The sequence below is a fragment of the Argentina anserina genome, chromosome 1 (genome assembly GCF_933775445.1).
Source record: "Argentina anserina chromosome 1, drPotAnse1.1, whole genome shotgun sequence".
Taxonomy (NCBI): Eukaryota; Viridiplantae; Streptophyta; class Magnoliopsida; order Rosales; family Rosaceae; genus Argentina; species Argentina anserina.
In genome coordinates, this window is record NC_065872.1 from 8,295,706 (window position 1) to 8,317,421 (window position 21,716).

The 21,716-nt window shown below is 36.5% G+C and overlaps 4 protein-coding genes and 1 long non-coding RNA gene across 5 annotated transcripts; 4 read left to right on the plus strand and 1 right to left on the minus strand.

The window, feature by feature from the left end:
* Nucleotides 1-1,320: 1,320 nt before the first annotated feature.
* On the plus strand, nt 1,321-2,872 carry LOC126795636 (uncharacterized). The gene is made up of 3 exons (XR_007672267.1): nt 1,321-1,489; nt 2,204-2,492; nt 2,608-2,872. It is a non-coding gene; the product is annotated as an uncharacterized LOC126795636 (long non-coding RNA).
* A 5,191-nt stretch (nt 2,873-8,063) lies between these two features.
* Nucleotides 8,064-11,880, plus strand: LOC126788273 (CBS domain-containing protein CBSX1, chloroplastic). Its single transcript, XM_050514249.1, has 8 exons — nt 8,064-8,320; nt 8,426-8,513; nt 8,610-8,674; nt 9,707-9,755; nt 10,712-10,767; nt 11,034-11,149; nt 11,255-11,312; nt 11,396-11,880. The coding sequence occupies exons 1-8, from the start codon at nt 8,126-8,128 to the stop codon at nt 11,468-11,470; spliced, it is 702 nt and encodes a 233-aa protein (XP_050370206.1). The 5' UTR covers nt 8,064-8,125; the 3' UTR covers nt 11,471-11,880.
* A 1,176-nt stretch (nt 11,881-13,056) lies between these two features.
* On the minus strand, nt 13,057-14,011 carry LOC126790873 (ethylene-responsive transcription factor ERF011-like). Its single transcript, XM_050517239.1, has one exon. It carries the CDS (start codon nt 13,853-13,855, stop codon nt 13,376-13,378), a length of 480 nt encoding a protein of 159 aa, XP_050373196.1. The 5' UTR covers nt 13,856-14,011; the 3' UTR covers nt 13,057-13,375.
* A 4,340-nt stretch (nt 14,012-18,351) lies between these two features.
* On the plus strand, nt 18,352-19,140 carry LOC126801096 (uncharacterized). Its single transcript, XM_050528558.1, has one exon. It carries the CDS (start codon nt 18,352-18,354, stop codon nt 19,138-19,140), a length of 789 nt encoding a protein of 262 aa, XP_050384515.1.
* Nucleotides 19,141-20,618: 1,478 nt separating this feature from the next.
* Nucleotides 20,619-21,005, plus strand: LOC126801107 (uncharacterized). Its single transcript, XM_050528569.1, has one exon. The coding sequence runs from the start codon at nt 20,619-20,621 to the stop codon at nt 21,003-21,005; it is 387 nt and encodes a 128-aa protein (XP_050384526.1).
* The last annotated feature ends 711 nt before the right edge of the window (nt 21,006-21,716 follow it).

The window sequence follows — 21,716 nt, forward strand, 5'->3', positions numbered from 1 at the left end:
CTAAGTAGCCATCTTTGAGTGACAATTTCTTATTCACCCACAAACCAAATTACACAAAGAAACATATGATTTTGTAGCCCTCATTATGGAGAACTCAAATCTATGTTCATCTTTGATTAATTATAAGTTTAACTTAATTTAATTAATCAATTAAAATTTGGTTTTAAATGGTTTTTCCAACCATTTTTCCAACATTTATTTCAATTATAAAATGGTCATATCATTTTAATTAAAATTAGAACATAATCAACAAGTTCAAAAAAAATAGAAAATAGTTACTTTTTTATTATTTTTTTGACTGTTTTGCCGTTTATAATAGTATATTCTTATTATGTTTATAATTTCGGTCATAATTTAGTCGTCTGACGATAGATTTGAGCGTGGTTGGTACCGTTGGAAAATTTTTCTCTCCACTCTTTCAATTAATACCAAACTCACTCTGAGCAAACCACCGTACAAGGCGCAAAAACCCTCAGAAGGAGTTGTCGTCGTTTGTGGTAGTGCTCCAAACTATTCCGGCAAAACCGGAACTCAAACTTTCATAATTCTAGTTATTATATTCATTTTGAGTATAATCATATTAATCTCTTTTAAATTTTAATATAATTTCGCAAATTTATATATTTTTTTCTCAGCATATCACACTTTAATGTTAAAGTTACATCGTAATTGGGTCAACTCATTTACAGTACATATGTTTAATCATAATTAAAGCATGAGACCAGTTTTCATAAAGTGATACTGTTACATATCATTGAAGCAACGTACTATGAGACTATTGTAGTTTGTTTGCTTATTGAATTATATCCTGTTGACCTTTCAATTGAGTAAGAAAACACAAGTTGATGATAGTTTTATTAGGATGTAATCTTTTCCATGATCATGTGTGTTGTAATTTATTTATCAGTTAAATAAAAAAATTATTTATGTATTTAAACAAAATTCATCTATAACAAATTTAGAAGTATTATAATTTAAAATAGAAAGAGAAAAAAAAAACTTTTTGTTAGAAGAAATTAAAAGAGAAACATATAACTAGACCAATGATGAAATGAAATACATGTAAATGATTCATTCATAGCAGAGGGTTTCACCAATCACCCAGAAGAGGAAATGATCAGAATCTCTCAGGGTGTGTTTACTTACCCGTAAAAGGAATCATTCTTCAAGGAGTGATTTTGTTTCTCCCATAATTGGGTGTTTACTAAACCACCCGGAATGAATTGAGTGTGGGTCCCGCAAAAAATTCAGGAGTCACTTCCCTGTTTTGATTACAGGGGAAGGTATTGTATTGATTCCTGAGAAAGCCTCGATCAAAATTCATTCCGAAATTATTCTCACATATTATTGATAATCCTAAAATACCCATTTGTTGATAACCCTAAAAAGAAGAATGATCAAAACATAACAACAGAGAGAGAGGCGCCTCCTTCTCCTTGTTCTTGGTCTGCTACCTTCTTCAGTTCTTCTTCATCTTTTGTGTGCTAAGGTATGAATATTACTACTTCCGCTTCTTCAATTCCTCTGTTCCCTTTACTCTGATCATTGTTAAAACCTAGGGTTCTTATTTCTGCAATACTTTGAAATAGCAAACATAGATATGAACTAGAAACAAGATCTGAAGTTTGGTGAAGAGTTACTTCAATTTGAGGAATTTGCAGTCTCCTCTCTCTCTAACTTTTTTCTTTCTTTTGAAAACTCTTGGATTTAGATAAGACTCAACACAAGTTTTGATATCTTGTCATGTTTATTGTCTCTCTGGTCCTCCTTTGGATTCGTTTGCTTCTATAGTAATTCATGTTCCTCTTTTATCATATTCATCTTCTTCTTCCTTTTCGTTCGTCTATTTGTTGTGATTTTTCTTTTTAGAATTTCATATATAGGATTTCTGATTTGAGATATGAGTTTCTTTTTTTCATTAATCTTGAACGTATACTGCCAATTGGGATTTGTTTGCTGCTTAATTGATTTTGCTCTTCTTGGAAGAACTAATCACAACAACGTAATTTTGTTATCTTTGAATCCGTCACTCATGAGATAATCTTTTGGTTTGGAAGACAAATATTGGTTCCTACAATTGTGTTCTTTCATGTGATTCTGTAATTTGGATTAAAGTTTCAAGACATAATTTTCTTTTCTTTTTTTCTTCTTATTATTCCATAATTTTCCATCCTTAAGCCTGGCTATGCATATATTATGGTAGGATGTACTGGATTAAGTAACCTTGCGAGAACTAGATTTTGGGTTCGCATTTTCTTCCTCAGTATCGTCTATCCAACTCGATCACCAATCTTCGTTTGAATGAGCCATGAACCGACTTAGAGGCTTAGTGAAGCTTTTTCTTTCATTATGTGCCTCAATTAAGGAATAATATGAGGCAGAAGGCTCTGAGATCATGGACTGTTATTCAGGATACTTTTATAAGGTGGTTGAGAGTCATACGCCACTTGCATGATACAAGAGTTGATCAGAGGCCTATGGTTTACAACTATGTAAGTGTATGTTATTATCATAACCTACGATAGAATTTTCTGGTTTCACTTTATGCTTGTAAATATGGATCAACACTATTATTTGTACATCTCAATGATTTATGCATGTTTGCAGACTATTAAAGGATGAAAATCAGGTACAAGAATTATTAGCATCAATGACAGAGTGATTGCATCAATTAGAGTAATTGGTGGATCTGTAGCGATTAGAGTTAATGGTGGATCATAATGTTATTAGATGATTACAAGTTAAAGCTTTCTTAATATATGTAACTCTTGATGTATCAATGATCATTACATTTGAAACACTCTTGTTGGACTTATTTCAATTTATGGCAATGATGTGAATTTAGTAACATTGTTGATTGATCATTTGGATTTCAAAATAGCATATCAGTTAATTTTTTTTTCACAAGTTATACCTTGATGATTTAATATGTCCCAAGAACTAAATTCACTGTTGTGTTATATATAAATGGTATTCTCGTAATTGATATTATCATGATTCATATTTCTACATGTTAATAAATACAAAAATGGGATAACAAGTAAACATATGACATAGAAATGACTCCTCCCTTCTCTCATTCCTCTTCTCTTCCTTTCCTAATCTCTCTCATTCTTTCTCAATCCCATTATGGTTTAGTACACGAGGGATCTCTGACTCTAAAGGGGTTTGTCATCGACGAAGAGTTGTCAATGATGATTTTTTCGTAGTTTCAGAACTATAGAGAGAAAATGACAAGTTCTAATTTTATTTTACTTTTTTTTTCATCTAAGCTTGTTAATTATAATGCATCATTTGAGTTCTTTTTGTTTCTATACTAGTCATCAACACACTTTATGGGTGTGAATAACCTCCAACACTCTACGTAGTGGCTTGTAACTTCTTTATAGAATATGAGATTTTTTTGTGTGTTCTAATTTTATTATTTAGCTTATCTATCTCTTAATTATTAAGCATAATTATATATTAGCATATGATGAAAAGATATATGTGTAACTTTCCAGATTAATTGGTTGACAATGTGAGTTTGAGTTATAAGAATATAGATTAGCATGGGATTGATTAAGCAATTTTCTCTCCTCTCTTTATCTATTTATCTCTTAATTGTCTTTAAGTTTTGACCATCATGCATCTATATTAAAATTATTAATTATATTCACATTGGGTCGTACATATACACCTCAAATGTGTATCGAAAACTCTCTCTCTGCTTGTTAAGTCCCTTTTAACATCTTAACATGAATGATAATTGTCTTTCACAATTTACTTTTAATGTTCCCGTTACTCTATATATATGTGTGTGCCCCTCATTCCTCACATAAGAAGATTAGATAATTGAGAAACAAAATTCTTTTACCTAACTCAAGCATCACATCCACCAAAGGTAAACAACAAGCCTATGCCATCACAAAAACCCTACCTATATAAAATATGAATTTGCATAAAGCTATACATGAGAAACAACAAAAGACATCATCAAATCAGACCATGTGTTTGTGGACAGCAATGAAGTTGGATGTTAAGACAAATTTCATATACTCTCATTTCCTTCACATGATGTATATATACTATATATTGGCCATTTGTCTTGGGTCTGTTTCCTATATATAGGACGTTTTAACGATAGTATCATCAAACATATTATAACATACGGAATCAAGTATTGCATACATTTCTAAAAATGAGCTTAGTGGGATCTCAACTCATACTTCTTCTGGGAGATGAGTCAGATGACGAGTTGTCCCAAGATTTCTGTGGACATCAGTGTAACAGATCGATTCTAGTGGGTTGATCCAGAAAATCTCATGGCTTATCCGCAAAATATGTTTGATGTAAATAATATCAAATGAAGTGATCTGATAAATTGATGGATTTACCGACATCTTTTTGTTTAAAATCCTTCCCTATCTTGTGAAAGAGATCGAGACATTCATGGACTCAATGGTTATAGGATTTTTATTTAATGATGTTACATGTACACGACATAATCTATCAATTTTCAGGAGAATTTCATATTTTAATTATTTACTAAGTTTCTAGTGACATATATATTATTATCAAAAATTTCCGTGAAGATTGATAAATTATGTAAACAATTATACATTTTGATGTCAACTTAACTTACAGGGTGTGTTTCTAAGAATATAAACGAAACTTCAACTAACATAAGTTGTAACAGCTTGGAATTGAACTAAAAGATGTATCAATTTTACATAACAAAATAATATAAATATTTCGGCCGACACCATATTTCTAGACCAAAATCATAACCTCTAACTTAACAATTATGATTTTGTCCCATCAAAATTGTAATAATGTATGGAAACATCTTTGCAGCTTTATTTAAAAGATCAGTCTAATCACGCATGTCCGAACAACTAGAAATAGCTAGAAATCTCAGTTTTTCTTTCAAGCCGAACATGACGAATTGACGATCCTTGAGAGTGGAGACTTGAGAGGAGAGAGAAACCTTTCGCAAAAGGTTTTGGCCCACTAAAAGAAACGACCATTTTCTTCTTGGCAGGTTGTTATGGATCTTAGATATTTTACCCAAACCGATTAATCATTTCAAACAAAGCACTGTTCTGGCAATTCATACCATATTGATCTTACTGAATCTTCAATCTACAGCTTTACAAACTAGACGAAGAGAAGGATGACAATAATCGATCTCCAGCATGTACCAGCTAGCTACCTGGACCATGCTCCTTATGACCCTATGGTTTTATCATAGAAATGGATGAACCCTAAAGTTGTCGACGTTATCTCTTACTATTCTTGTTGTTTAATCAAAATCTAGCTAGGCTGTTGAGTTCGAATGAGACCCAGTACGCAACAAAAGTGTACGTCTCGTGTGGGATATGAACTGTCTCTTGTGCAGTTCTACTCTGTGGCATGTAGCCTGTAGGGGTGGTGAAACATGTCAAAGGTAAGGAACCAAACTTCCAATTATTATATGAGTTGCATGTCATCTGTTGTTCTTATGGATTTGTGTTAATGTAAACCGATTCGTAGACACGTTGTGCGACAGTTTGGATGAGAACAAAACCAAAAGATCGAGACTAATCTAAACAAGTGAAAACCTACGATCAATGCAAGTATATTTGACTTGCATATCACTCGATCATCGTCTCGCCTGTTTTAAAATTGAAATAGTGAAAATAAATGAGTTGATAGAAGAAATAATGAGTGCGATGCATTAACAAGCTTTATATGTGAAGTAGATCAGTTGCCATGGTTTAGTAGTTGGATAGTGACTGTTACAGTGTACCTTGTATCTTAGGGAAACTCGTTGATCATTTTGTTCGTGAAATAACTCGTTGGAGACAAAGATTCAAGCCATTATTGAACTTCCCCTTACCATGCCCACTCTTCTCCAATGTGCTTATTATCTAGTTTGCAACAGAGAGCGACGTTTTTCTGGGTGAAAAGACAAGCTATGGGCTTAGGTACACGTTTCATGAGTTTCATTAGTCTAGTACTGTTCTTGTGGTACTAAGTTCCAGCCCAAATGCAAAAAACAAATATCTCAACTCTATGATGGTCCCAATCCCTCGTGACCATTAGCCAGCTTTGCTTTGAAAATGATTAGTCCCCAGATTTTGAAGTTCATGGTATTCAGAACATCTCAATTGTGGAAGCGCCAGTGTTAATGTGTTATAAGTTAGAGGTTGCTTGTTTTGCATGCATCATGGTGTCTTGTTTTGTCAACATTGTGAAAATTGAGAGGAGAATGATTAAGGAAGGGGACCATACATAATGAGAAAGGTTGAAGAAGCTCTAGGAGAAAGGTATCGTCGTTTTCACATGGCTAATTAGCCAAGAGGCTCTTCTAGTTTAGGATAAAGGCCTTAGATCCCAAAATTGGGGTTCAACCTTTTGTTCCTTTATAGATGATTTTTTTTTCTAAGTATGTGATTCACGTTTGCTTCTCGCTCATACTTAATATTCATGCCAAGAAAATTGCGTTTGTAATGGATTTTGCCTAACCAAAATAAAACAAAGAGTCACATGATGAAAGAGTCTATTCTTTTGTGTCCTTTGGCTATATAGAGTTCAATCATTTCATGATGGTTAGCACCTTTTATGTGGCTTGTTAAAGTGGTAACAACCAATACCAATCGTGATAGGGGTGGGCATAAAAAACGGAAATCCCAATCTTGTCCCGAAATTCATAGGGACGGGACGGAAGTTTAAAAATGTTCGTCCCGTCCCGTTTCATAATAGTGGGATGGGACGTAGGACGAATAATTTATATCACGCTTCGTCCCGTCTCGTCTCACCTTTCATGAAAATTTAAAAATTCTTATATATTTGTATCAAAATGAAACTAAATTATGTTCTTAATAACTCCAAAATTATATCAACTCAAATAATAATGGTAAATTATAATATTTTGAACATATATGCATTTTTTAAATTAAAATTTCATTATTGAATGTTACTTTGTTAATGAAAAAGTAAAAATATAGATTTTTATTTAACTTCATAGGAAGATAAGATTTGTCTCGTCCCGTCCCGATCTCGTCTCGTCCCAATCGGGATTAATCCCGAGTGAGATGTATTCTTAAAAACTCTCGTCCCGTCTCTATCCCGTCTCAATTCAAAAGAGTGTGATGAGACGTGGGATGAGCCCCGTCCCGTCCCATCCCGTCTCGTGCCACCCCTACCAACGATACCAAAGGTCCAAAACAACCAACACTTTCTAGGGAAACTGTATTGAGAAGAGCAGGCCCAATAGTCTAGCACTAGCGAGGAAAGAAGACACTGGTGTCAAATGGAGAAATAGTGCAATACCCAGAGAAAGGGATACAAAAGCCCAAACACTATGAGGAGAAATAATGGAACCTAGATGATCATCTATTGAGAAGCCAAAACTCAAAGACTCTCAAATTAACCACAATGGTTGAGACGGGAGATTCAAAGTTTTATAATTTACCAACAATTTATGGAAGAAAATTAAACTAGACTGAAAGTTAGTTGGGATATGAACTAAGTAACCATATGCATGTGCTAATTTTAATTTTATGAATAAAAACGTTCATATCTCCGCCTCTACGGGTTATCTATCGACACTCACAATTTATGTCAGAACTTCGTTGATGTATTTTCTCGCCTATTTACTACGGCGATGAAGAATCAGTGCTGGATATGTGTCGGTGTTTGCAGAAGTTTCTTGGGATCAAGGTTTTTAAATTGTTTGATTTTGTTTAGTTCTTATCGTACATTCCTGCTCTAATTTTAACAGAATTTCGACCAGTCTCAACTGTCAAAATTTTAAGTACGAATCAGAGGTCACGTTCATTACATTGTTGAGACGTCGGATTACCCTACCAGTACTCTAAACATGTACATGATGGACAAAATGGTTGCTTTAATTTCTGACGCGATGGTGTGTTCCCAAGATTGTACGACGTGCGTTCACATCGACAAACGGCATTGCACCCACCGTCGTACACCATAAACCCGGTAAGAGAGCGCCACGCCTGCACTGCCAGCACAGCAAATAATATATTTAAATCCGTTATACGGGTCTCCATCACTGGGCGGTTACTCCTCGGCAAACAAAATCCCTCGCATCATTTCCACTCTCCTCCTCACTCCCTCACCGGAAACCATTTCCCCGATGGCCTCGATTTCCGTTCCGGACCCTCCTATGCTTCTCGGCAACCTCACGGCAGCTCCGGCAATTCGGCTTCCGTGCCTTCTGCTTCCATCCCTCCCCGGCCGGAGGCCGTCCGTCGCCACGTGTCGCGGTTTGGCGCTGCGGAGGTCCTTCGCTGTCTCCGCCGCAGCTAGCGGCACCTTTATGGCTAATTCGGTAATATCATCTCATCCCTGAAACTCATTCGATTTCAATTTCACTGATCGAGCAGTTGCTTAGCTTAAATTAGGTAAGATTAACTGGAGATTCATAAATGTGCAGAACAAAAATGGAGTTATTACGGTTGGTGATTTCATGACGAGAAGAGAGGACTTGCATGTGGTGAATCCTACTACGACTGTAGATGAAGGTGATTTTTTATCAGACTCAAGCTTTGCTCGTAATTAGTATTTTTATTGTTTGACAATTTTCTGATGGATCGAATCATCAAAATGTATGACTGCAGCTATAGAGCTACTTGTGGAAAACAGAATCACTGGTTTTCCGGTGATCGACGGTGACTGGAAATTGGTAAAGCGTTTACTTTACTATTTAAGTCGGTGTATATTCTTGGCCCAAGTATATAATTAGTTATCTGGTTGTTGTTTTTGATTCCGCATTGGATTCTATCTGTTCAAAATATAATGCCAGACTTTACCAAAATGTTTTGCAACTTAAGAAGGAAAACTTAGGTATCTGAGTCGTCTCATACTTAATGCACACTTGGTGTGGTTAGATGTGAGAATTCGGCATTCACATTGAGGTGATTGAGCCTGCTGGTTCTTAGTCCAAGGTCTAAACTCTAAACTAACAATAGGCAAGGAAACTATTTGCTTGCGTGTTATTCTGCTTCTTTGATTGGTTTGGGATTGCTTTATGACCTTGAAGATAAAGATTATGCTCAGCATAATAGTTGAAGAAACACTAATACATAAATCAATAAGGAATTGCGTAGATAGCTAAAATCGCAGGCGTAATACACTAAAGGCTAGGTGGTAGTTTACTGGCCTAGTGGGAACTGCTAAGGTTCTGAAAGAACGCATGCAGATTGAAAAAGGGTATGGCAAGCAAGTAAGAATCATAAACTTTCAAGATTACAGCGCAGCCCTCAAACTACAAATTTCGTACTTGAATCCAATACCGAACTCAACCTTGTAGGGTCTGCCCTCTCAGCCGACTCAAACATTTTCCTTCCAGGAAGGGATTATTAATTTCATAACCTGCACATAAGGGTTCTTCTACCGTGTAATTTATTCACGTCCCTACCAGCTTCGTCTCTATGGAGGCACTATTTCCTCCTGTCAGTGAATCAACCCAGGAAACAAGCAAGTATGCAGATGTCCAAGCCTGAACACCCATACAATTTCTTTTGTATTCAGATGTTACTGCATATAAGAATTTTATGTCTTTGTTTTCTAAGAACGTCTAGCCAACATATATTTGTGCCCGTTATCTGCCTGTTAAATTTTATATTTGGTCAACTGAAGCATGATATGACTTTTGGCAGGGCTAACATAGTGCATTGTGCAAGTTATAATGTATATCGGCTCTTTGTTGCTGCAGGTCGGTCTTGTTTCAGATTATGACTTGTTAGCACTGGACACAATATCAGGTAATTATATATGTAAAGTGTATACTTGTGATTCAAGTTACCATGTTGTTACATGAGGTTGAGATATGAGAAGATGGTGTTCTGTATCTTGCTAACTGAATTTTATCTTGATTTGTTTTCCTTTTCAAATCAATTGCTTTCCCTTGCATGTTCAAAAAGATTAAATCAACCAAAACTGATTCAACTTGGCTAGAACTCATTGAATTTGCTCGCATACTTCTTAAGTTTTCTTGCATCCCCTTCTTGTTTCTGCACTTTGAACTCCCCTCTTTTCTTTAGTCTTCCCGGAGCTCTTTCTCTCTCTCTCTCTCATCTCAAACATTCCATTTACCAGGTTTTATCTTTCAAATTATATGTTTCCACTCATATCATTGTGTCTAAATTATGTCAAAAGTGTAAATGCTAGATTGGTCATTAGTCAAATGAGCACTTTCCTCTTTCTGCTACTTGTGCGGCATACTAGTTCAACTCTATATTATCCTTTCTGGGTAGTGTGGCTGGGTGTTGTTTGGTGTCTCCGGGTTTTTGTTTGTTAGCTTAATTTGGAAGCATAATCAAATAATAGAAGTGTGTGCAACTGTTACTGTTGTATAAGTGTGTGCAACTGTTACTGTTGTATAAGTGTGTGCAACTGTTACTGTTGCTACTGTTGAATACTACCAGGCCTTTCCTGTATCTCTAATTATAATACTATTAAAATTGAGGGGTTTTGATAAAAAGTAGCGAGGCATATTATATAATTCTCTCAATTCTTTTGAACAGATGAAATCAAGTTAATATGCGCTATGTAGTTTCAAACAATGACCAAATCAATTTTTGGGTAGAACTGTTTCACTGTTGGGTTATGAAGGGATTATTTTCCATATAGGTTTATGGACTTTGATATACTTTATATACAATGATCAAGAATGTCACCTCTTATATATTAGAAATCAATCCAATATTTGATGTGATAGGTGGTGGTGGAAAAACTGACAACAGCATGTTTCCTGAAGTTGACAGCTCTTGGAAAGTATGTGTGAATTTTGCTTTAGATTCAATTCATGTGTTTCCTTATAATTTTATGGATCTACTATTAGAATAGTATGTCTAAGTAATTGAGGCGTATCTTATGGATCAATCATTTTAAAGAGGTTTTTCAAGATGACTGTTTCAAATCCAATATACGATCATGAAGAGACATAGTGCTGTTGGTTCCAAAGCATTTTTCAATCGCTTCTTTGCAAAGAGAAACTATTTGAATTCTGAATGTGGTCGCTAATATGATTTCTTGTGTAGACATTTAATGAGGTACAAAAGTTGCTCAGTAAAACCAATGGCCAGGTGGTGGGCGATGTAATGACACCAGCTCCAGTCGTAGTTTGTGAAACCACTAATCTTGAGGATGTTGCTAGGTCTGCTGTTCTGTTGCATTCTCTTTTGCTCCATTTTTTCCCTCTTTCTGCCAGGCTTAAATTGATGTAGTTGTGGAAGGTTAAAAGCCTATTATCTGATGTCAGGATATTGCTCGAGACAAAATATCGTCGACTTCCGGTTGTAGACGACAGTGGGAAACTGGTAAGAGTTCCCGCATTCCTCCATTCTTGTTCTCTCTTTTACCAGTCCCTGAAGCCTGAAGTGCCATTGCTTTCACTCCACAGGTAGGAATTATTACAAGAGGGAACATCATAAGAGCTGCCCTTCAAATGAAACATGCAAGTGAAATGAAAATATGACACTCAAGAGTTCCAGATGCTACGACTTAACTTCGTACTGTTTATGGAGCCAATAGCTGGTCTGCGTAATTTATTGGTACAATTTTGGGCAAGTATTAGTATATAAACAAGCAATAAGTGTATGGAATATGAACAACAGGAGTACCCTCCATGATCAAACATTTATGTCCCTCTCCCCCAGATACGTAAGAAGAAAATAATGATGAGCATAGATTTGAGATGGTCTTTATGTTTTGGACAGGATGTCACGACTCACGATTGCCATTGGTTGGTGTTGGTTCAGCTGAAGTGTATCAGATTAGGGCACGATTGCCAAATCTGCCGTACAAGTTGTTCAACTATAAGGTTGATTTTGCGGATGGGGGTTGTAGACTTTCCTCATGATTATGATTTGAAATGATCTTTCTTTAATTGTGCTTATATTTTCATGCATTGAAAATGAACCATCGCTGCCCAAAATGATGTATAATTGAAACTATACAGATCTTGCTTTGATCACACAGAACTGCAATCCTGTATATGTGGGGAAAGTGTTTGGCATAAAAATGGATAACCTCTCATTTATACATCCAAACCCGCTTTTAGCATAAAAAGAAACTAGCAGTTACCGCTAATCGTGGATTAGTTGTTGTCCTCTACTGGACATTGGCACGGATTTGGTGAAGTGAAACATGGATTACAGCTCAAGCACCCGACGAGATCGTAAAGTCGTTTTCCTAGAGCGACCAGAGAACCTGTGGAACTATAAAAAAAATAGAATCTTGTGAGTCCCGGCCTAAGATCCAAAACCAATGGGACAAATTCGACAATAATTACTGTGAGCCTATCATCTTCAATCAAGCACCACCCCCGCCAGCAACAAACAAATCCCACAGCTCATCTCACTTGCCCCAAAAAAACCCACAGCTCTAAATCATCAACAGTAGGAAGTACCAGAAAAATACCCAACTCAAATCTCATTGTCCCATTCAGCACGGATTAGGGCTGGTTTGGGTTTGGGTTTGATTTTACCTTATTATTATTTTAAGTGAAAAAATTGAGTATATATCCATTATGACTATTTAGGAAAAATTAAGTCATTTGTTCTGTTTTTCTGTCACCACAATATATATATATATATATTATTATTATTATTTTTAAATCTCAATCTTTTATTTTATTAAAATTACTATTCCTTTTATATTGAAATTATCGCTGCTTTATTATGAAGTCTTTAACTTAACACACATTGTTATTAAATCTTAAATCGGTCATGTCCCGTTGCTTTTAGGTTGTTACTATAACTTTAGTGGTTAGCTTCGGTCCCTTGCGACCAACTGCTGGCCCTTCGTAGGCCCTTCTGCCTCCCCTCCCCACAACTAGAACAACCGATAAATCCTCCAAAACTCGACTGTACTGATACCTATAATGTACCTCACACGATCCAATTTATCGGGTCCGTTAGGTTACGTGTGAGTCGTTATGTCAAGCTGCCGAAACAGCATCAAATTATATCAACGGCAAAAGTACCAAAGTAGAGAGATAGGCACATAGCGCACTAATTGTTCCCACATTTTTCAAGTGAAGAAGAGAATTTAAACACACACCAGCAACAATTCAAATGCTGAAAATAGAAATAAGTCTGTTCCTGCCATAATTTACATTTCATATTTTGTTACCAAAAATTCACATTAAAACGCGAAAAAAGAAAAAGAGAGAAAAAAATTAACCAAAAAAAAAGACACTGTAGTAAGCACTAGACTGACTAAAAAAATGTGAATCCCCAGGATACCAGGTCGAAAGCTTCATCATTGCTTCAGCTGTCACATTTGTTTATAAGGGTGGACGTGTGGTCGGCAAATTTATTTTTCCGCCATCACATACCCCCTCACTCTGCCCACGTCAGCAGCCCCACCACCACCCAAATTAGCAGAGGATTTCCTCCGGGTCGGGCATCTTATTCAAGTCGACCCGATCCACCGACCTGCCGCGCTCTTCCTTCACCTGCCCCGCTGCTGCCCCAGCGGCCCTGTGATGATGTTGTTGCACACCGCCGCCGCCGCCGCGCATGGCAGTCTCGACCGCGTCGACTCTGGCGCCGACCTCGGTGGCCTTCTTCCGTATAGACGCCGCAGACATGTCGCCGTCGCAGCCGCAGCCGCCGACCGGCAAGGCCTCGGGAAAATTGAGCCTGGCGGAGGGCCCGCGGAGGTAGAAGACGGCGGTGTCGTAGGCGCGGGCGGCGGCGACGGGGGTGGAGTAGGAGCCGAGCCAAATCCGGGAGCGCTTGTTGGGCTCGCGAATCTCGGCCACCCACTTGCCCCACTTCCTCATCCTTATCCCCTTGTACGGCTTGTCGTTGTTGTTCTTATTCCGACTCGTCGCAGATTCTTCATGACCCTCCATGGCAAAATAAGATCAAAGTGATTGAGTGAGTTGCAGTTGGGTATGAGAAGAAGTGAAGGAGATTAGAGAAGGGAGAAAGGGGGAGGTTTGGGTTTAAGGGGTTAGAGGAGAAGGAAGGGGTTGCATGCTACTTGGCCACTGAGGTTGTCATCTGGGTGAGCCTCCACGTCTGTGAAACCCCCAACAAAAGGAGACCAATTTTTGTTTAAATACCCCTCGTTCAGAAAATCCACATTCACCGACACAATCGCTCACCGATTTTCTTTTCTTTTCTTTTTTCAATTTATTTTTCTCCTTTCCTTTTTTTTTGTTTTTGGTAGGAGTGATGGTTAGTCAGACTCAGTAGTTGGTCTCATTTGCGAGCCAAGCTCAAAGCTCTGCTCTCTATGTTTCTTTAGCACAGGAGTTGTGGATTTTTCTGTGACGTGAATTTGTGGGTGGGGTTTGGGTGTATGGAAATGAGGATATAAAATAATAGTAATGATGTGATAAACGTTAAGCTAAATGAAATATCTACTCAACAGCGGAGGTAGTGGTGAGAGATGTCTGTTTGTGGCCAAGGCAGAAGATGTAGAATTTAAAGAAAAGAATCCCTTCATTTGATGGAGAGGATGTAATGTGACTTGAGAAATTAGTTGTTTTGCAATGCCCGAGCTAGTAGATCTGATTTATTTTTGCCCCGACTTACTTTGCCTACACTATTGTATCAATAAGAGGTTGTTCAAAACTTGATGTAGTTATGAGTGTGACCGGACGTGTTTCAAGAGGTTTAGGAGGGGAGGGGCGAATACCACTCACTTGTCGGAGACTTAACTCATTCCAAGACTTTTGTAGATATTTCTGAATTTTCTTATGTTGCCGTCAATCATCACATCGTGTTCATGAATTATAACTTACAATTGTTAAAGTATCTTATTATTTCAAAAGTTGCGCAAGTAACACTCCAATCACAAACATAAGCTACTTGCTTTAGAAATTAAATCATCATATTTCTGTTTGCTTAATATAAAACAGTTATGAATTGACTTTCCTTCCCCGCAATAACGATATTATTTGGTGCCCAGTTCTGCCCTTCCCCGAGCTTGTATTAATATTCATTTCTGACTGACAGGGAGAAAGTTGACACTTTCTCTTCAAAAATGACCAACTAAAGTAAATGGGAAATACCTGTACATCATATGATTGGGCCGTCCTTGTTATTTTTATAGTTTATTCCAGAAAGGTTTGGTATCCCATTTCTCTTTTATAAAATTTTCATTTCATTTTTAGGTTCGGTACCCAGAATTTACCGCCAAAAAAGTGATTGAGGGGGACTGATTTTGGCGGTCGAATAAAACGACATACAGTATATCTGTGCAAACTACTCACAAATTTTTGTGAACAATAAAAATCAGTAGTGAGACAAACATGGATTTTGTGGATAATTGGTCACTGTAGAGTTGAAGGATCTTGTTTTTTCTATGAGTTGAGAGAACAATAGTCAAAAGAGAGTGAAATAATTTTAGTTTTACCGGGTTGTTAATTCGTGTAACTTCGGTTATTAAGATTTCACCATCACGACCATAAATTTGTCGATATTTTAGTTCACCGAGAATGATTAGATTCTTTTATTAGGTTTTCATTAAATGATGACGTTACCTCCTTATCTTTGCACGGACGTATATATCATCAGCTTTAACCTCGTGTGATCGGTAGATTCAGCTATCCAAACCGCCAGTGATTTCTCACCAACTAGCTGGCTTCCTTGACATATTAACTCAATTCTCTTGTCCCCTTGTTATTCATCGAATATTGGAGCCGCTGATATTTACACCAAACTTTCTCGATCAGGAGTTGTAATTGCTCAGTTATACAAAATGACTTGTAACCGTATTCACTCATAAATTTAAAATAGTTGATTACTTTTTCTACTATGTACAAATAGAATATATTTATCAGATAATTTAGTTGGCTCTTTGCTTGACGTTATGATTTGGACTATTACTCTATTAGTTCCGTATTCGGCTACTATGCAGCGTTGTACCATATGTAGTGGGTACTATTCATATATGTTTTTACTTTAGGTACTATTTAGGTAAAAAAAATTAACTGAGCATGGTGGGCATTGATTTATGAGTTTGTTTATTTGCGTACTATAAATATATAAATTCATCTTACATTCAAAGGTAAATAATTATTTTTTATCATTATAGCAATTACAATAGCCTCTAGACTTGAATTATTAGCGTTTGCTAAAATTTCTCAGAAAAAAACTTCAAGAAGAAAAAGAACAATATAAAAAGTTAATAAAATATAGGAATAATCTTCCCAAAAATACATAAAATTATTAGGATATTATATATCGAGTTCAACGTAGAATCTACGAAACTGAATAAAATATTAAAGCTCTTCGAGAAGTCTTCGAAGAAGATCAAAAACCCCTTGATTTTCTGAGCATCGGTTAGATCCGCCCTAACTGGTATCAGAGCCTGCTTAGCTCAAAAGCATGTAGGCTAAAAGCCTTATGCCACAAAGTTGGCTTCTCTCAACTAACAAGAGAGAATCCAAACCAAAAAATTATCAGGCCTTTTGTATTACAAAAGATTCTGATAGGTGGCAAAATTGTTTTCATTCAAGACATATCCAAGAGGATCAATACTCGATAGAGCACATTTGTAGAATACTGAATACACTCTACGACAAATTCTCTCATCTTCAACGAGAGACATGAGTTGAAGAACTTGACCCAACCCTACCAAGTTTGATAGAATTCCTAAACCTTTTATCCAGCAACAAGGCTGCAGAAAAGCTGCTTGTACAACTTGAGAGATTTCATCTCTAGATCAATCAACTTGAAGAAGTAATCACACAAGGATTAGAAGGCTTGAAGTAAAGCTTGACTACCTCAAAGAAAAGCAATAGCTGCTAGACATAGTAAAGAAGTTAGTTCGAACAGAAACCCTTCCTAATAACATTCAAGATCAAGCAGTTGAACTAAGAAAAACCCAAAAAATTCTGAAAGAACATTTAGAAGCCCTTATCGTCCAAATAGGATGAACCAAAGGGTTAAGGTAAAAGTCAAGGAAAGAGACAAAGAAGCAAAAAACTTATATCTTCATACTTCAGAAGCCATTACTAAAAACCTGAAAGCAATAATTCATCAGCAAAATCATAATATTACATATCTTCAAGAAATAGGTATGAAGCTGGAAAAACAATTCAGAGAGTTGAATCTTAAACTCTCCCATTTGCAAAAAAACATAGAAAAGATGAAAGCTGAAGCTGGAACTGGAACAGAGAAAATCGATGAAGAACAACTAGCTCAAAATGTAGCTAGCAATGTGATCTTACCTTCCTACCCAGGAGAAGAAAGCAACCTTAAGTTTAGTGAACCTAAGCTTCTTACCTGGAAATTCTCTAGTTTCACTGAGAGAAGGAACATGAAGATGTTGAGCAGAGTATTCAGAAAAATGAGCACAATTCCTGTACAACTCATCAATGCTCAAGAATTTGAGTACAATGAGATAGAGTCAAGTGTACATGAGGACACAGTTCCTAAATTCAGACTCAACGAAATTTATAAGAGATGATATTTCCTTATTGATTCTCACAGGTTCAAGATTCTTGAACTAACCATTCCAGCAACAGGCGAAGAAACTGACATAAGATTGATAACTCAGAAATAAGTATGTGAATCAATTCGAAGAAGTTATTCATACATGCACATTGGAGCGGTTCAAGTTGGAATAAAACTTCTAGCCAAAGATGGAATAGATTGCTCTGTCTTATGTCTCCTGTAAGATGACATGATAACAAACTTAAAAAAAAGCATGTTAGGAACGATAGAAGCCTCTCTATGTAATCAAGTTTCCTACTTCAATGTTTTTTCAAACGTCACTACACACCTTAGAGATGCACCACACTGTCTTAGGTTGAGAATCAAGACACATGAGATTTCTATGAAAAGATGAATGATGTAGCTTGCCATAGATTACCAAATCTATTATAACCTCATGAGCTCGAATGTTGCCCCAAACACTAAATTCCTTAACAGTCCCGGAATCACTACATCCATCTTCACCAATCCAAGAAATCATACCGAGCAGAAACATATTACAAAATGGAACGAGGTGACATTTCCACGAGAATGAAATCTGACTCCTCCAGTCAACCAAATTGAGAATACCAAAGCATCAATCTATGAAGACATGAGAGGAAAGATAAGCCTGCAATTCCATAGACATTCGTTTGCCAGTCATGAAGAAGGAAACACTTCAGGAACAAAGTCATCTACATGCCTTGAAGAATCCTTTGAGGAAGAAGATACAAAGAGACCAATGAGGATGCTTAAGGCTGAAAACCTCAAAAATCTATATGCAAAGGCATAAAAGTCTGAGTCAACAGAAGAATTAGATGAAATCATGCAAAAGATCTCACAGGTCGAGATAAGAAGAAAACTAAGAAAGAAGATTCTTCCATATCAATAGGCTAAACCAGAATCTAGTGAATCCTCTAACATGGATACAGAAAATATAAATACTGCAAATCCCCCTCAAGGAAGTACAGTAGTTCAGAATATCACGAACTACCCTACTAAGATCATTAGAGAAAATAAAATTAAACTTCTTAAAGGATTAGCCCATACTGGAAAACTTGGAGAAAAGATTTCTCAAACATTCATTCCTACTGAACCAAAGTGGGGACAGTCGGTATCTGAAAGAGGAGTATATATTGATCTAGACCAGGTTGGAAACAAAAGAAAGGTCATAGACAATTGGGTGGCTAGCTTGAGATTAAAACAAGTCTTGGTGATATATGCACAATTTTGCGGAGATATAACGGGATATAGTGAGCAGCCAAAGGAAAGGGCTAAGGCAAACATTCAAAAATTAAGTATCTGCAACATGAGATACTTTGAGGAGTACACCAATGAGTTCCAGAATTACTATTGCACCATCAGAGACATAGATAATGAAGATCTGGTAAGAACCTATTACGAGAAACTACAAGAACCCTGGAACGATGTAGTAGCACAGTCTATAGAAGAAAATCCCTTATCATTTTTTACAGTCGGAGGGATTGCAGAGAAAGTTAGGGATCTCCTGAGAAGGCAATGCGTAGAGAACAGAAAATCCAAAACTGTGAAGAAACATGTGTCCCAAGATATTAGAGACTCCTACGTAGTAGGGATGTCACACGGAAAGAAAATACAAAACAAAAGTTCTCTAACAACAAAGATGGAAAGAAAAAAAAAATTCCTCAAAAAAGAAGTAGAATTTCTGAAAAAGCTTCAAAAGAAGATCTGAAGATGGAAAGGGAAAATTTGATTCCAGAAAAAGATTTTTCAAGAAGAAGAAAACCAACCCTGATTCTACAAGAGCTGTTAAGAAATGTCGATGTTGGTTGTGCAAAGCAGAATGACATTATACAAATGAGTGTCCAAAAAAGGATAAAAGAACATCAAGAGCTCTAATTGAAGAATATGAAGAAGCGATTGAGTATGCAAACTTGAAATGATTTGAAATAATATATTCTAATGAAGAGAATGATTATATCTATTCTCTTGAGTACCCATCAGAAGATGAGCTCGAAGAAGCCTCTTCAGAAAGTACAGAAGAAGAAGATAGCAGTGAAAGATATCGTCCTATCTTTGTGTTGTAGTTTCTCAATTGGAAACAAGATACCCCTGATATTATCAGTGGTTTCTATCCCAATCCAGGAAAATTCATTTGTGATTTTTGTAAGCTCGCAGAAAATGAATTGATTCCAATGTATTGTGAAAGCACAGGAGAAAACTTATCATCAAGAATGTTTTGTAGCAGAATTGAGGAGAAGAACAAGAGAAAAAGAAGCTCATATTCTTATAGAACAAGAATATGTAGAGTTCTATGATTCAATAGAACAAAAGGAAGAATTAAAAAAGGCAAAGCTCGAAGAAGACCTAAAAAGGGTAAAGCCAGTAACTTCATTAAGTCATAAGAGATAATTAACAGAGTCTGTTAATACCAGCAAATGAATAGAAGATCATTCTAGCAAAAACCATCATCTCACTAGAGAACCTATCAATGAAAGGATTAACCATTTCATGGAGTTGCTAACCAAAGGAAAAAATGAAGAACATGTCAAGCAAGTTCAGACTAAAAGATTTAGCAACTAAATTACCATATGACTAAAGTTTTCCAAATATAAGAAATAGCACGTGCATGCATCCGTCGACAGTGGCTCAGGATATACACTTGCCAAGATATATGTAATCCCAGACAAATATTGGGAAAAAGCTCCAAGAACAGTTACAGGAGTCGCTATGGGAGAACACGAGATCATCATGAATACTATGGCGCAAAAATGTTACATTTTCCTAAGTGGAGGAAACTTTATATGCAAGATTATCTGGCAATATGAAAGCCAGTGAGCTGATGTGTTGATCGTAAATGATTTAATTCTCCAGCAAATTGTGGTTCAAAATCCATAAATGATTGGGTTTGAGAAGAACCGTAAGTTCTTCTGGGAATCTCGCCTTGCAGAAGCAAGAAGTGTTACTGGAAAAGGATTTACGGATCAATAGCATAGGTCGTCAGCGAAGAGTGGTGATTATAAGCCCATTTTGGAACCTATTTTATTGCTAAAAGATCATTTAAAAAATCACTGTGAGATAGTGTCAAACATAGACTCATAAGACTCTGAGCCAGGAGAAGGGTTCAATTTTCTTTAAAATGAATCTGATTCAAATTCACTAGAACTAGAATGCTCAGATGGAGAAGAGGAATATATCAGAGAGCATAACATGAAGGTATATGCTAATATAATTGAGCAAAAGAATGGGCCTACTGTTGCGGAAATAGAGAATTTGTTCAAACCAGTAATCAGTGAAGATCCTCAACTATACTGGGACAAGAATCCAGTATATTACCAGCTTAAGATGCATGATGCGAACGCCATCTGCCATGTCAAAGCCATCCCTCATTATAGGGAAGAAGATTCAAAAGAGATGGAAAGTCAGATTCATGAACTACTTGAGAAAAAGTTACTCAGACCTTCAAACAGTCTGCATCATGCTCCAGCTTTTCTAGTAAGAAACCATGTGGAACAGGTTAGGGGAAAAGCTAGAACGGTCATTGATTACATAGATGTTAACAAAAAGACCGTAAAAGATGGTTATCAGATAGCTTAGGTGAGGGTCCTTATAAATCGTCTCAAAGAAGCAAAATATTTCTCCAAGTTAATGCTAAATCAGGATTTTGGCAAGTAAAAATGCATCCAGATTCCATAGCCCTGACGACTTTTGGAACACCGCAAGGGCATTACGAATGGCTAGTTATGTCGTTTGGTCTCAAGCAAGCTCCCTCTATTTTCCAAAGGAAGATGGAGAACATTTTTAAGCTATATTCAGACTTATGCATAGTTTATATAGATAATATCTTAGTCATCTCAAGAACTATGAATGGACATCTTAAGAACCTGGAGCAGGTTTGTAAGCTTATTGTCCATAAATGAATCATTTTGGGACAAAAGAAGATACATATGGTCAAAGGAGAGATCTACTTTTTCAGTATTCAGGGTTAAAGATGGAGAGATTCGTCTCTAAGAACACATTGTTAAGAACATCAGCCAATTCCCGGATCAAATCCCTGTTGCAAAATCATTGCAAAGATTTTTTAGGAGTTGTCAATTTTTCCAGAGACTTTATACCTCAAGTAAGTGGTCTTACTGCTTTACTCTCACCAAAAACCAGTTCTAAGAAAAAATGGTGTTTCACGGAAGATGACAGTAATACTGTCAAAAAGATCAAGGAGTTAACCCATAGTCTACCCCCATTACAATTGCCAGAAGAATGAGACTTAATCATTTTGTAGACAGATGGAAGTGATTATTACTGGGCAGG